This window comes from Podarcis gaigeae, assembly GCF_964106915.1.
Source record: "Podarcis gaigeae genome assembly, chromosome: 3".
NCBI lineage: Eukaryota > Metazoa > Chordata > Lepidosauria > Squamata > Lacertidae > Podarcis > Podarcis gaigeae.
The window spans coordinates 82,679,727-82,694,123 of NC_139680.1; the positions used below are offsets into that span (position 1 = coordinate 82,679,727).

General features: G+C 39.7%; 1 protein-coding gene across 16 annotated transcripts in view; it reads left to right on the plus strand.

The window, feature by feature from the left end:
* LTBP1 (latent transforming growth factor beta binding protein 1) overlaps window positions 1-14,397 on the plus strand; it is a 213,290-nt gene that overhangs the window by 102,224 nt on the left and 96,669 nt on the right. For all 16 annotated transcript variants that reach the window (XM_083732112.1, XM_083732098.1, XM_083732106.1 and 13 more), the window contains 2 exons: window positions 11,238-11,340; window positions 14,094-14,165. In XM_083732112.1, the coding sequence (XP_083588238.1) occupies window positions 11,238-11,340; window positions 14,094-14,165 (175 nt within the window). The remainder of the gene's footprint in view (window positions 1-11,237; window positions 11,341-14,093; window positions 14,166-14,397) is intronic.

The following is a 14,397-nucleotide window of genomic DNA, read 5'->3' on the forward strand; positions in this document are numbered from 1 at the left end:
GAGCAGGGACCGAGCAACGGGAGCTTACCCTGTCGCAGGGATTCGAATCGTTAACCTTCTGATCGGCAAGCCCTAGGCTCTGTGGTTTAGGCCACAGTGCCATCCGCATCCCTTGCTAGGAGACTATCTTGATGCAATACTGTAAAAATTATTACTCCCGTCTGGTGTAGAATGTGTATGGAGAAGAGGTTGGCTAGAGCACATGTTGCACAGGCAGTTGTGCATAGAAAGAATTATAGTTAGAAACCAAACCCACAGAGGGAGGTTTGTATAAAATTAAGAAATGTTAGACACTATGCCATTTGGTATGGAGTCAATTATTCACCGCATTTGATTGGTGCCAAGACAGCACCAAATGCATATTCTTTTCATTGGATTCTTATCCTGTTCCACAAAGTCAGGCTGCACTTGAATAAGTGAGCTGTTCATAAGAAAACCCATTTGAATACTTTCCCTCAGTCTTGCAGTTTCATTTTAAAATTAGAATTTTAATGCTTCTTCCACCCTGCCCGCTCCATCTTTGTTCAGTATTCTGGGATAAATTGGGTAATTCCACCCACAAAAGTTGGTAGTGGAGCAGTCGAAAGGACCTATGTGGGAATAATTCTGATCACACATCCACTTAGATAAGTCGGTACAGCACTGCAGCTTAAATAACCATATCCCCATTTGTGGTGTTGGTGACATCGATATTTTATCTAATTGTTGGTTGAAATCCCCCCTAACTGTGATAAATTTCTTTCTGCTCCATTGAAGGGAAATGAGAATTAGCCCACCTTATGAAATTCAGGGGGGTTTTTTGCTGGCAAATGATGCCAACAGAATTATACAGAAGTTGGCTACTTTTGCATTAGCTCAAACTGCAAGTGGACCTTGTTAATTCCTATGCAGTCATACCTGGGGTTACAGACACTTCGGGTTGGACTATTTCGGGCGGTGCACTACGCCAAACCCAGAAGTACTGGAACAGGTTACCTCCGGGTTTCTGCGCTTTGCGCAGGTGCAGAAGCACTGAATCACGACCCATGCGTGCGCAGACGCGGCACTGCGGGTTGCGGACTCTGCGGGTTGCGAACGTGCTTCCCGCATGGATCACGTTCACAACCTGAGCGTCCACTTTATATTTGACTTGTCTCTTACCTGATTCTTCTGATATGGAAGGTTTTTTTGTGTTGGTTATTGATAGAACAACAGGTGTGCTCTCATTTGTGTATGTGGTAGATGCTGCTTTTTTTTAAAAAAAAATGTTTATGCTTTGCACTAAATGTTTATGCTCATTAGTAAACTGTAGTTTCTGAGTGAAACAAATAATTGGATCTGAACTGTGCATTCATAATCAATATGATCTGTGGATGCTGCAGTACAGAACTGACAGGATGGTAAAATGCTGGCTGTTACCTCAAATCACTACTGACTTGTATTAAACATCTTTTAAGGGCTGGCTAAGACAAATAGCTGTGATGAAACTGCTCCTGGATTTGCCATTTCAGATTGCAGGTACAGAATCAAATGACTGATTTATTCCCCATAGAACAATATAATGCTTTACACAGAGGGATTGTGTCAGTCAGCACTGGGTTGTTCCTTACACATTATTTTTGAATTATAGTTTTATATTAGGGATGGATAAATCTGACCCTTTTGCTTTCTAGATTTCTCATTTTTCTAACTTTACTTCACCCCTTTTCGACATCTGTTTGTGATTTAAATTTTTTAGAAGTCTACAGGAAAATTTCTATGCACTTTCAGACGCATGTCACCTAATAAACAGTTTTTTGGATGCAGATTTCCCTAATAGAAGGCATTTTTCCACATTTTTCTGTGTGAAGCTTTCTGTAATACACACATTTTTGGATGCTTTATATGGTTGGAGAAGTACATTAAAAAAATCGAGTGCAAATTTTGAAGGACACCTGTGTTTAGTTTGTGTATTACCGGTATTTTGGAAAGTATGAATTAGGTAGGCTTACATTTAAATGTGAAATAAACAAATTTCTTCCCATTCCCCATTTTGTGTTGAACTGCATAATTATTTTTATTGAATTGTCTGTTTCTGCCTACTGATATTGTCATATGATTATATTGGTAACAGTTCATACTTGTGAATCACTTTGAGTGCATCTTTGTTTTGGAAAAGCTGCATACAGATATCAAATCAAATGAATGGTTCATGGTTTCGAGGGATATTGAGAAGAATGAAGTGCATAGGGCCAATGGGGAACTGGAATTCAAAAACAGAAATTGAGAACAGAACATTTCTGTGCCATCAGTTTGTGAGTTTGTCAGTTCATTTGGTATTGGGATGTGTGGGTGTGGGTTTGTGTGTGAGAGAGAATATAGGGTTGGAGGTTAAAAAAAATGAATAAGAGGAAAGGAAACTGCTTTGGGATGGTACTTCCTTTTCATGCAGGTGTATAGCATTTTCTTTTTTGGAGTCTTCATGTGTTTCCTTTAAGGAGGCAGTACAGTGTTTCATATTTTAAAATTTGTTGGCTGTCATACAGTTTGTTGGCACTGGAAAATGTATTTGCAGCAGCAGCTATGATCCAAAAGTAATTCAATTGTAGTCCATAGGCTGGTTTTTTCCGTACCATTAAGAATATTGGTCAACTCCATGCCTGTACTTTGTGTCTTTTTGGAAGCCAAGAAGTCTGGCAGCTTAGAGCACTGGTCAACTGAGTCTTATTAAAAGCACGCAAACAAGCAAGTTTATGTTTCTTTTCCTTGAGTCCCTCCCCTTTCAGCTGCTTTTCATTTTAATTCTAATAAAAATGCCTTTATTATGACATACAATATCTTGTTATTCCTCAAAATATGTTTATAGCGTCAGTGATACAGACAATAAAGTTTGTACTGCTAATGTGTGCCCTATTAATTTTCCACATGATTAATGAGTGTTGAAATTGTTATGGGACGCTTGAATGTAAGAGAAATATAATTTAATACATATGTCTACCATGTGTCAAGAGTTTATGTATTAAGGCTCAGTTTTTTAAAAAAATTCAATATATTTGCATCTGTTTGGCTATAATTGCTGAATTTGGGTGTAGCCACTGATATTGCTTAAATTGGATAATATTAATTTAATTCATTTAATGCAGGGGTTTTCATTACTGAGGACCACACAATTTACTTACTAAGCTGCATGTAACTGGTTGGCATCGGCCTGTCTCGGGAGACAGTGGAGGAGGTTCCCTTTGGGGGTGAGGTCAAACTGTTGGAAGGTTACAGCGCCTGCTATGTTGTAGAGACCAATGCAGGAGCGACATGTTTTGTAACTAAGACAGTTTTTATGCAGATATCAGATGCTAAACAGTAGCTGATTGATGTGCTTATTCTACAGCATCCTTATCTAGAATTTTTTGCTCTTGAACAGAAAAAACTCCTCAGTTATTGAATCAGGATTTGCTTTTTGATTAAAGATGTGAGCTCCATGATAATATCTATAGGAGCACTGTTCCAAATCTCTTTTTATGGTTTCTTCTCATGAATATTAACGTTTTATACTTTTGTAAACCACTTAAGAGTTTTTATAATAATCAATACAGTACATAAATGTTGTTAAGTAAAATAAATAGCTGTGGGACCGTCAGGAGGGCTTCTCCCGATGATTGCAGTGATCTGGTCACTGTATAAAGGACAAGGCAGCCCTTTCAGTAACCTGGTTCTAGATCACTGAGGAGTTTGTACACTAACAGCAATGTTTTGAACCTAGCTTAGTATTATCCTGGCATGTATTTGGTAATGTACAGAGGAAAGAGCTGTCCATTTGCAGGCAGGTTTTGCAAACATTTCTTAGGGAAGGTAAATCATATTCATTTCATTGGTCTCCCAACTATATTTCAAACTGCTACATTGTAATTTACCATTGTTATTATTTTAGAAAATATTATTCTTCAAGTAAAATCAGATGCTTTGCACTTTTTGAAGCACTTTTTCCTCAAGAGTAGTCAAAATATCTCATAAAGTAGAATAGTTATAATTGCCTGGAATTCCTTGAAGCTCAGGGCTTGGTTTCAGGAGGTCTTAAGCAAACACTGTCAGAAATCTGCATGGATATGTTTTCTTTGCCATATCAGTGCTCCGTAATATCAGAGGATTAAATATGTATCAAATAGCAAAAGCATCAAACACTGTTTTAATTAGTTGATAAAGGAAAATGCAGTGATTGTTGCTTGCTTAAGAAGAATGTTCAATGGAAGCCAAAACAAATGCTGTACAAGTTCTGGAGAAAATCTGGAAGTATTTAAGGGTTTCTATCCTCTTCATCTGAGACTATATAGGTTTATGTGCCAGTGTTGTATTGGTTAGTATTCTTCAGCATAACAATCAGTTATTCAGTAAGGAAATACGATAATTTTATCAGCAATACAGCTAAACAAGTCTTTGTACTTTATGTATTTTAAAATGAAAAATGAGGGAAATGACTTTGTCTGTTCCGCGGAGAGTTCAAGGGTGTGTCTGTTCACCTTGGAACTGACATTATTGTGGTACGTGAAACGTATAGCCTCTGAGCTGAATCTTAAGGTCACGATGGCTTACTTCACAGACAAAACATCACCTGATTTCAACGCCATTCAAACATGTAATATCACTTTATTGTTGACTATATTATTATGGTGTTTAAATAAAAACACACAACAAAAGGCAGCAGATGGGTCACAAAACTGCAGGAATCCACCAAGGCTTTCTGATCCTCACAGCCAGTGTGGTTTGGCACTGCTGTGATGCTGTTCATCATGGTGAGAGCCCTTTCCTGAACTCGCTTAGCTGTGCAGAAACTGATAGAGACTTGGGCGTGGGCATTGTTCTGCCTCCTTTTCGGCAGCCAGTGCCTGAATTGGTAACAGACTGGGATAGCTTGAAATGATGCAGGCATTCCTGCTTCCTTGTCCCACAAGCAATGTTTCGATCTTAATCTTCTGCTTTGCTCTAATCAGTCAATCTGTTTCTTCTAACTTTAGATTCTCACCAGCGCTATGGGATTAGTACAGTAGCTTTACAGTTGCCAGTTTTTTGTTTTTTGTTTTAAATCTTTACGGTAGCAAACTTGAATTCCCAAATGATTGTGTGCTGGATATATCCCTGCTTATGGTTTTTATGTGGAAATGTGCAACACTTACAATCTCATAAGCAATAATTTTCAACATCAGTGCAAGTTATACCACACCAATTGAGGTCATATATTAAACTAAACTTCCACAGCGGTTTAGTTTATTATTAAATGATCCATTTTATATTCAGGATATTCAGATATCACTGGCCCAGTCCTGTGAACTGTGGAACTAAGGCACCACCATAAGTTTAGGGTCTCAGAACTGGTACAATCCAGCGGTTCAGTCTGTCTCCTTTCACAAGCAGTGCAGCACAATGCCAACAGCAGCAACCTCTGTTGACACTAACTGGGGTGGCCCTTGTATGCCATAGATAAAACTCCCCCCCTCCTAAAATGTGTGTCTCGCCAGCTAGCTTAGATATTGGATCACCTGCTTAGGTTCACAACTAGTTAAAGAGAAAAATGCAAACATGCTAAAAACCTAATAAATATTATACGTCAGCCAACCTTAGCCAAAATTAAAATCAGTGGCAGCCAACAGAGAGCCTTTTAAATAAGAGTGTATTATTCTTATTCTTATTCTTATTCTTATTCTTATTCTTATTATTATTATCATCATCATCATCATCATCACTGCTGCTGCTGCTGCTGCTGCTGCTGCTGCTGCTGCTGCTAATATTATCACTGTTACTATTTTATTTTGTTACTCACCCTTCACCGTGAGATCCCAGGCAAGTCGCAACCATGTAAAATACAACATTAAAACAGTTTAAAACAAATCACAATCACAGCCAGTCCTAAAAATATAGATCACAAGTGTCAACGGCCAGGGTAAAGAGGTGAATCTTCAACATTCAACAAAAAGCTTCCCAGCTTGGGGGCTGCCTCAGAAATTGCTTCACAAGCTTTTGAAGGTAGAAAAAGTACCAAGAGGGGCTCCTCTGTTGATTTTAACTACTACTAGGAGTCTAGCTCTTCAGCAAACTAACCAGATGGACCTCCTATATAAGGGATTCGATGGGGAGGGTGTCACAACTAAGCAGTAGTCCATGCTCTGATAACAACCGGATTTGCATCTAGAATTCATATACTTCTGTTCTAAAGCAGCTGCACTGGTTGCCAGTTTATTTCTGAGACCAATTCAAGATGCTCGCGTTCCTGTTTAAAGATCTACACCACTTGGGCCCCAAATATTTGAAAGGCTGCCTCCTTCCTTCCTTGCATTCCATCCTGGGTGTTGGTCAGTAAAGGAGGCCCTCTTGGTTGTTCCACTACTCTTGGCAGCTTGAGGAGTTGGTGGCTCAGGAAAGGCTCTGTGGTAAACCTCAGCATTGAGGAACTCCCTCAGAGGGGCATCTGATATCATACTTTTTCAACCTCTGCTTTATACTGAAGACTGACCAGTTTACCCTGGCTTTGTGACAGTTGGAAATATTTTTTGTGACATTCCTGAACACAGTAAATTAACCTGATGATTGTTGTGTGTGGTTGGCTGGTTTTATTGTGTTTTCAGTTATATTGTTTTGTTGTTGTAACCTGCCTTGGGACCTTATGGTGAAGGGCAGGTAATAAATCTAATAAATAATAGGAAAATAACCTTATTTTATGGATCTCATTCTGTGTTTGACACTTTAAAAAGTTGTCTGTCCTCCTTAAGTAATATGTCAACATCTTTTTTAAGTTTAAAATCTGGTATTTATAAGATTTCAGGAGCTTTTGAGGAATAGGTTAGGAGCGAATTTCAAAAATGATTTCCTTAAGAGTTTAAGCACTAAAATGCAGTGCAGTATAAAAGCATCCTTTTTACTGATGGAATACAGCTATTCAAATAGTGAAGAAGAGAATGGTAGACAAATATGGCACAATTCATACTTTACCTTATAATTTATTTGTCTGTCTTTGTTTGAGTCTTTTCTATCCCAAGGGCCCAGTACTGGTTGTACAAAAGGCAACATTGTTTATTACTTGCAGATCTGTCCAAAATCGAGTCAGTCAAAACAGAATTTAGCTTTAAGACCGGTCTATTTCACAGAATGAAAATCTCTTCCATCTGTAGAATATGACAAGCAGAAGCTACAAAATTCCAAGACTCTGGATGGTTCACAGAAACACCAGTGATTAAGCCTGAGAACATTTAGTACTACCCACTCAGACAATAAAAGAAACCTTCAGATTTCAACCATTGAAAAATGTGAAGTGGATGAATCAAATTCATTATTGCTCATTGCATGAGTGTTTTTGGCAGAAAACTTCAAATCTATGCCTGCATTTGTACCACCTCAAATTTTATTCTCTAATGAACACTTCAAAAGATACTGGCCAATAACAATGGGTAACATTTACCACATACACACATGAAACTAAGTCAAGAACAAACAGTTGAAGAGAACTGAAAGAGTAGTAGAAACCAACAATGCAGGCAGTATAACATGGGCCAGCAATTCTTGTGAATGCAGCAGCAAAGAAGGAATGTTAGGCAATGTATTATGTTTTAGTACAAGGTACCAGATTGGCTGGCTTCCTTGTCATGCCAAAAGGATTTCAAAGAGTTCCCAAATTTTTTGTTCCCACCATTAAGTCATTTGACTGATCCATCAAAACCACACTGACTTCTCTGGTTATGTACTGGTACTCTGTATCAGTGCTTACTCACTATACGAATCTACACAAGAGTCCACCCTTTTGTTGGCCTTCTGGTATCCCCTGTCCATCTCATGTAGATTTAGGGTTACACTTTACCTTGAACAGGTGTTAGCTAGGTAAGCACCAAAGCCTCACATTTGTGATACAGTATCATTATAGTTCCTGTTTTGAATTTAATACTACCAGTTCCAGCTTTCTGTGCTTTTCAAGTGCATCACAAGAAGCCAGAGGTACCTTGATAGCTTGTTTGTAAATAACAATAACCTTGAGGCTTAGCAGATCAGCAAGCCTGCTTCCTGGGTGCTTGAAGAAAATATCCACCACCAAATCAGACAAATTGACCCCATATTCTGTAATGCAGCCAATCCTCCCATTCTCCAGCACTGTGTTCCTTTATGGAATGTGCCAATTGGTCTGCTTCCTGTTTGCCCTCCTTTTCACTCTTTGTAACTTGAGGTATCTGCACAGCATGATTTTAAATCCTCCCATCAAGCATGTCAGGCAAGATTACTTTAATGCTTGTAAATAGCTGGCTAAACAACAGAAGTCTGGTTTCCCTTCACAGATTATGTCTAACTGCCCCAAATGTTAATGGATTCCAATTATAAGGACCATAAACTCATCTCAATATGTCTGATAGAGCATGCAATTCCATTTTGGGATGTCTTCTTTCAGAGTAACATATGAGCCTATCCAGTGTTGTGACCAGTTTCTTGATTTTTTCCCCACATTATCAGAGCAAAAGAGCTGTTTTCCCTAATTCAGAGACCATTTGTATTTTGTGATATAGGTGTTGGTTGGGAAAGAAAAATAGGCATTGAAAGGAGAATTAACTGGAAGCCAAGATCCAAGTTTGGGGCAAGTAGTCTTTGGTGAGAGAACCCCAGCAGAGATTTAAAATCACAAAATATGTAGCAAAGCAAAGTGTGGAAAAATAGGATGTTAGACCTTTAAAATATGTCCTTGTAAGTTCCTTTCGAAGTTTCCCACTTCCCTTAGTATAGAAAAAGACCAAAAGTTTGGTAAGTTAAAATGATTTACTTACAAACCCTTCAGAGGTCAAATTTATGTTCTTTTCCATACAGCGTTCAGAAAACACAGGCAGGAAAAACTTATTTCACTGATACCTTCCACAAGAGATCATTCTGCTGTCATCCACTTGGAGACACACTTGTTCTTCTGACATATACCGGTACTCTTAACAAACAGTTAAAGTCTTCTGTGGTGTAACCCCACTTATCTATTTGTTTTGCATATTTATAGGTTGCCCTATAACTGAGTTTTCAGGGTAGCTTTCAACAAAATTTAAAATTTGTACAATAAAATGAAACAACAGTAAAACATTTCATATACAATTTCTTTTGAAGTAACTCCAAGAACTGATATTGTCTTTATCATAGCTTCAATATGCTGTTTGATTAATGGAGTGACCAACGTACTGAATTCCAAAATCTTTTCCCCTGAGTAATTCTAGCTAATGTAGCTATAGAATTTTATTTTATTTTTGTCACAACGTGAATGAGTTTGCAGACCTGTTGGATTTCAGTCTGTTACCCCGTCACACAATGTGCAGACATTCTTCTGAAAGTTATCACAGTCTAATTGGAATTCTATCATATTGTCTGCTTTTGGCAGCCACTGGGAGAAAAGGGACTCAGCAGAAATGAACTCGTCCCATTTCTGCAGTAGGAGCCTCCGTTGGATCTTAGTCTCTTCTTTTCACAGAAGAAAAATTCTGGATTTAACCTATAATCTTGAAAACAATGGTCAGTGTCCTCCAGGGGGATCAGGAAACATCGGAACAAATTCAGAAGGTGCACAGGGGAAGGAGAAGGGGACAGAAGTTCTGTTGTGCACGTAGAAATCCTAAAACTGATAGACTGAGTTACCACTCAGTTTCTGATCAATTTTGACCAGATGCTTTTGAGTTTGTGGCAATGGAACATTTAGATATGCATGTCCATCATTCAACCATTTTGTCCTACTAATTTGTTAAAACTAGGGGCAGTGTGGCTTATCGCTGGAATTTGAAGTTCAGTGAACATCTTGCATTCATAATAATTATATCTGACTATAAATGCTAACAAGTCATCTCTAATTAGGAGACTTGAATATTTTCACTTAAATACCTGGCTTTTGAAATGCAGAAATTTAAGATTTTGAAAAGTTGGCTGTAGGGTAGGGGAACTGACCTTTGTGATGACATTTAAAATCTGTGGGTAGTAAGCTGATGTTTCTTGGTGAAAAGGCCAAAAACAGATACTTTCAAGGGCTTATTTTGCGGTTGTGAATTCAAAATCAAATTTAAGTTTTTAGGTCTGTCTCAGCTCTACATGTAAGTTATCCAGAGAGAGGAAAGGGTGTGTCTGTCTTTTCAGTCCAGCAATGGAGCAATAAACAGAGCATAAACTTGGCAGTGACTTAAGTAACTAGAACCATTTTAATGTAAAATGCAATATAGGGGCTGACAGGGAAGAAATTATAATAACAAGGTTTGTTCCCTATAAGAACGATGAAGGAGATGAATTTCATATACTTTTATAAGGGAATATTTCGATTGCTATGAAGAATGAATAGGTTGGAAATTCGCTGCTTAAAGATGTATTGCTTCATTTGTCGTTCACATTTTGCATGATATTCACATGTCTCCATAGTCCTTTTTGTTTAGTATGTCACCTGAACTGAGGTTCGTGGTTAAGGTCTTAGCTAACTATGAGCTGTAACCAAGACCAAGCCTTGGTTCAATTCAGTCTGCTCCTCCACATGCAGCTGCTGGGTGACCTTGGGCTGGTCACACTTCTCTGAAGTCTCTCAGCCCCACTCACCTCACAGAGTGTTTGTTGTGGGGGAGGAAGGGAAAAAGAGAATGTTAGCCGCTTTGAGACTCCTTCGGGTAGTGATAAAGCAGGATATCAAATCCAAACTCTTCCTCTTCTTCTTCAGCTTCCACCATGTGTTCACTTCTGCCTCATGGGCAGGCTGGCACTGCAGTGGTACTAGCCATGATGGGTACGCTCTGCTTCCATAGTTGGAGGCAGTAATTCTTCTGAATGCCAGTTGCTGGAAACTGCAGGAAGGGAAAGTGCTGTTGTGCTCCGGTCCTGCTTGTGGGTCTCCCACATGTATCTGATCGGCCACTGTGAGAACAGGATTCCTGGACTAGAAGGGCTGTTGCCCTGATTCAACAGGCTCTCCTTACATTCTTAACTGCTATTTTATTACTTTTCTCATGCCACTACAGTAACGATTAAACATCAGAAGAGCCACATGGGCAGGCCTAGAGACCCTTATGGTTTCAGCTTAAAAACTTTACAGTGGCAGCATAGGACCAAGTCATGGAGAAGTAGTTCTTTGAAGGCTAGGACAAAGAAAGTGCTATCAGTAACTGTGCCTAAGCTGTGATGTACCTTACGGACTAGTGCTGGCTGCTCTGCACTCGGGTGAAATTATGTCATGGTGATTTTAAAGCAGCAGCATTCTAGATATGTTTTATTTTTCAGCAGCACTAACCCAAGGTTTCTCAACTTGTTTTTCCTAGTGTGGTAAAGCACTCCCTGGTCTCTCAAAGCAAGAAGATTGCTGTGGGACTGTGGGTACTTCCTGGGGCTTTAACAAATGCCAAAAATGTCCAAAGAAACCAGGTAAGTGTTTTTCAGATTTGTTTTCATCTTACCGTTCTGCACTATAATGTGCATATGTCGGCGTATGTATGTCCTTTTCAGCATAGGGACATAAGGGTATGAGTAAAGCTTTCAGTTTTAAAAAATAGCGCTGTACGCTGCTATTGTTTTTCAGGAAGGCAATTAGTGTTTGGCAATGGTAGGAACAGAATCAGTACCCATTTAAGTAATTATTGTGGTACTCAGAATCATGGAAGTATGTTCACTCATAATGCAATGGCTAACAAAAGAGATTTTCTGCTTCTTTTATTTGGCTTCAGTCTAAATCTCCTTTGTCAATTTGCAAAAAAAGAAAGAAAACATTAATGTGCTTACTAATTTCCTATTAAGATGAGCAAATGCTCTCATTTCATAGATCCCAGATAAGCACTAAGAGGAAACTGAGTAAGCTGTTAACACTTTTGACATTAAGCTGGTATCCTTGCCTGGTAGTTGACTCATTCACAGGATGCTGATTCAGGGTCGCCTTATTCCCATGACATTTTGACGTTTTCCTTTACTAAAGTTGTATTATTTGTCAGACTGTAATCATGTTGGATGAAAAACGACTTTCCTTGGAATCTTTTATGGTTTTGAGCTTCATGACCTTGCCATGAGATTGACATATTTTTATAATGCCAATATAAAATATGAGAGCCAGTGTGGTGTAGTGGTTAAGAGCGGTAGTCTCGTAATCTGGGGAAATGGGTTTGCGTCTCCGCTCCTCCACATGCAGCTGCTGGGTGGCCTTGGGCCAGTCACACTTCTTTGAAGTCTCTCAGCCCCACTCACCTCACAGAGTGTTTGTTGTGGGGGAGGAAGGGAAAGGAGAATGTTAGCCGCTTTGAGACTCCTTAAAGGGGAGTGAAAGGCGGGATATCAAATCCAAACTTTTCTTCTTCTCTTCTCTATGGGACCGAACTCTGCATGTTGTAGTAAGTGACGATCAGCATCATTATTAATGCATTTTGATGCTGCAAAGTATGAAAACGCAGGTTTGCAGCCGCTCTGTGGTGGGTGGTGTTGCACTTCCTGCATGGCTGGCAGAGGGGGGACAGACTGTTCCCTGCAAAGTGGTGATGCCACAGTTCAGGCTTGAGCTGGCCCTAGGGCCCATTCAGCAGCAGGGGCAGGACCTGGGCGTGAACCAGGTTGAAGACTACTTTGTACTGGTCTGCAGAGGAAACCCTGGGTCACAGCTGCACCCATGTTCACACCACCGGCTGATTCTTCTTCTCTCACTTTGTAAGACTGATTCTTTATCTGGATGGATATTGGCTACTGATTGAAAGAGCCATAAAGACATTTATCCATGGTTCAAATTGGCCAGTGCTAGTGGCTACCTTGATATGTCATTTTTTGTAATGCCCACATTCATCACAACTTTGTCATTGGGCAGTACCCATAGCGGATCTCCATAAGGGGTCTTGGATGAGGCATGCTAAGACCTCAGCCATAGCTTGGAGGGAGCAGGTACCACAAACCAACATTGCTGTTGTACCCAACTGTCTGGCCCACACCATGGTGGAACCTTTCCATTGGCAATTTCTCCTGATTTCAGCAGGTGGGCTGGAGGGAGATATTGGGTCAGTAGTTGGGCTGTCCAGTGCATGGATCCTTTCCTTCTGCGACAGCAAACCCCGGAGTACTTTAAACAATAAAGTTGTTTAACCCCACATTCTGCCTCAGACTGCAATAGTTTTTCAAATGATCCCTACAAGCCAAAGTATGTTAAGAACAGATTGGAGTGTGGATATGTGGAAGTAGACTTCTAAAAAGAGTTTTAAATAGAGAGTGCTGCAACAAAAAATGTTGCAGTGTACCTGTGGTCCATAAGATCCAAGCAAATGAGTGCAGAAATAACTGGCGTGTGTGTGTGTAAACATTATAAATGTTGGGCCATTGTTCTCTGCTCTAATTCAGCTACTTTTGGCATACAGCACACTACTTTTTAAAAAGAGATCATGGACTTCAAAATGAACCCTTAAAGATAAAGATAGGTAGAATGCATCTCATTCTATGGCAGATAGAATGAACACACACTTTATGGGAAATGTGACCTTGCACAAGTTTTCCGAGAGATGGTGGCCCTGCCCTTGTAAACCTTTCTCTCACTCTCTTTCTCATACACGTACAGTGGTACCTCAGGTTACAAACACCTTGGGTTGCAAACACTTTGGGTTACAGACTCTGTTAACCCGGAAATAGTACCTCGGGTTAAGAACTTTACCTCAGGATGAGAACAGAAATTGTGTGGCGGCTGCGCAGTGGCAGCGGGAGGCCCTATTGGCTAAAGTGGTACCTTAGGTTAAGAACGGTTTCAGGTTAAGAACGGACCTCCGGAACAAATTAAGCTAGTAACCAGAGGTACCACTGTATATATGGGTTGTGGGCATACATTTCAACATGTACCATGGCTCTTCAAAATTTCAACAGCATGATGTAACCTTTATGGGCCAGATTTGGTTGATTTGGCATGGAATGCCTCAACAATGGTTTTAAATATGGTTGCAAACCTAGTTTTGCAGCTTAGCCTTAATCATAGTCACCTGATTTAGATATCATGGCAAGCAAGGCTTAGAACAGCGTAGAGGAAGGACTCAATGTGTATGAGAGCAGACAAAGAAGGGGGAGCATGTGAACTCATGGCACTTTCCTGACCTTGTAGACTCTGGTTTGGAGGATTGTATCACTTGGTAATTTCCTTTTTTTTTTTTTTTAATCTTCAAATTTAGCTTACCCTGGATATAGCCAAGTGGTGGATTGTCCACAAGGTTACAAAAGAATTAATGCTACTTTTTGTCAAGGTAAGATGTTTTCAGCATTTGTTTTGAGCAGGAATGGGGTTCTGTGGCTCTACAGATGTAGTTCAACAGCCGATCGTTGTATCCCAACATCTGGAGGGCCACGGGTTCCCCACCCATGGTTTTGAATAATTCTGTTGAGCTAAAATAAATTGTGCGCATTTCTCAATTTACTTAAATGCATACTATGAATAAATCTGTTAAGTCAGTTTCATTTGCAGGAGGTGGGGTAGTC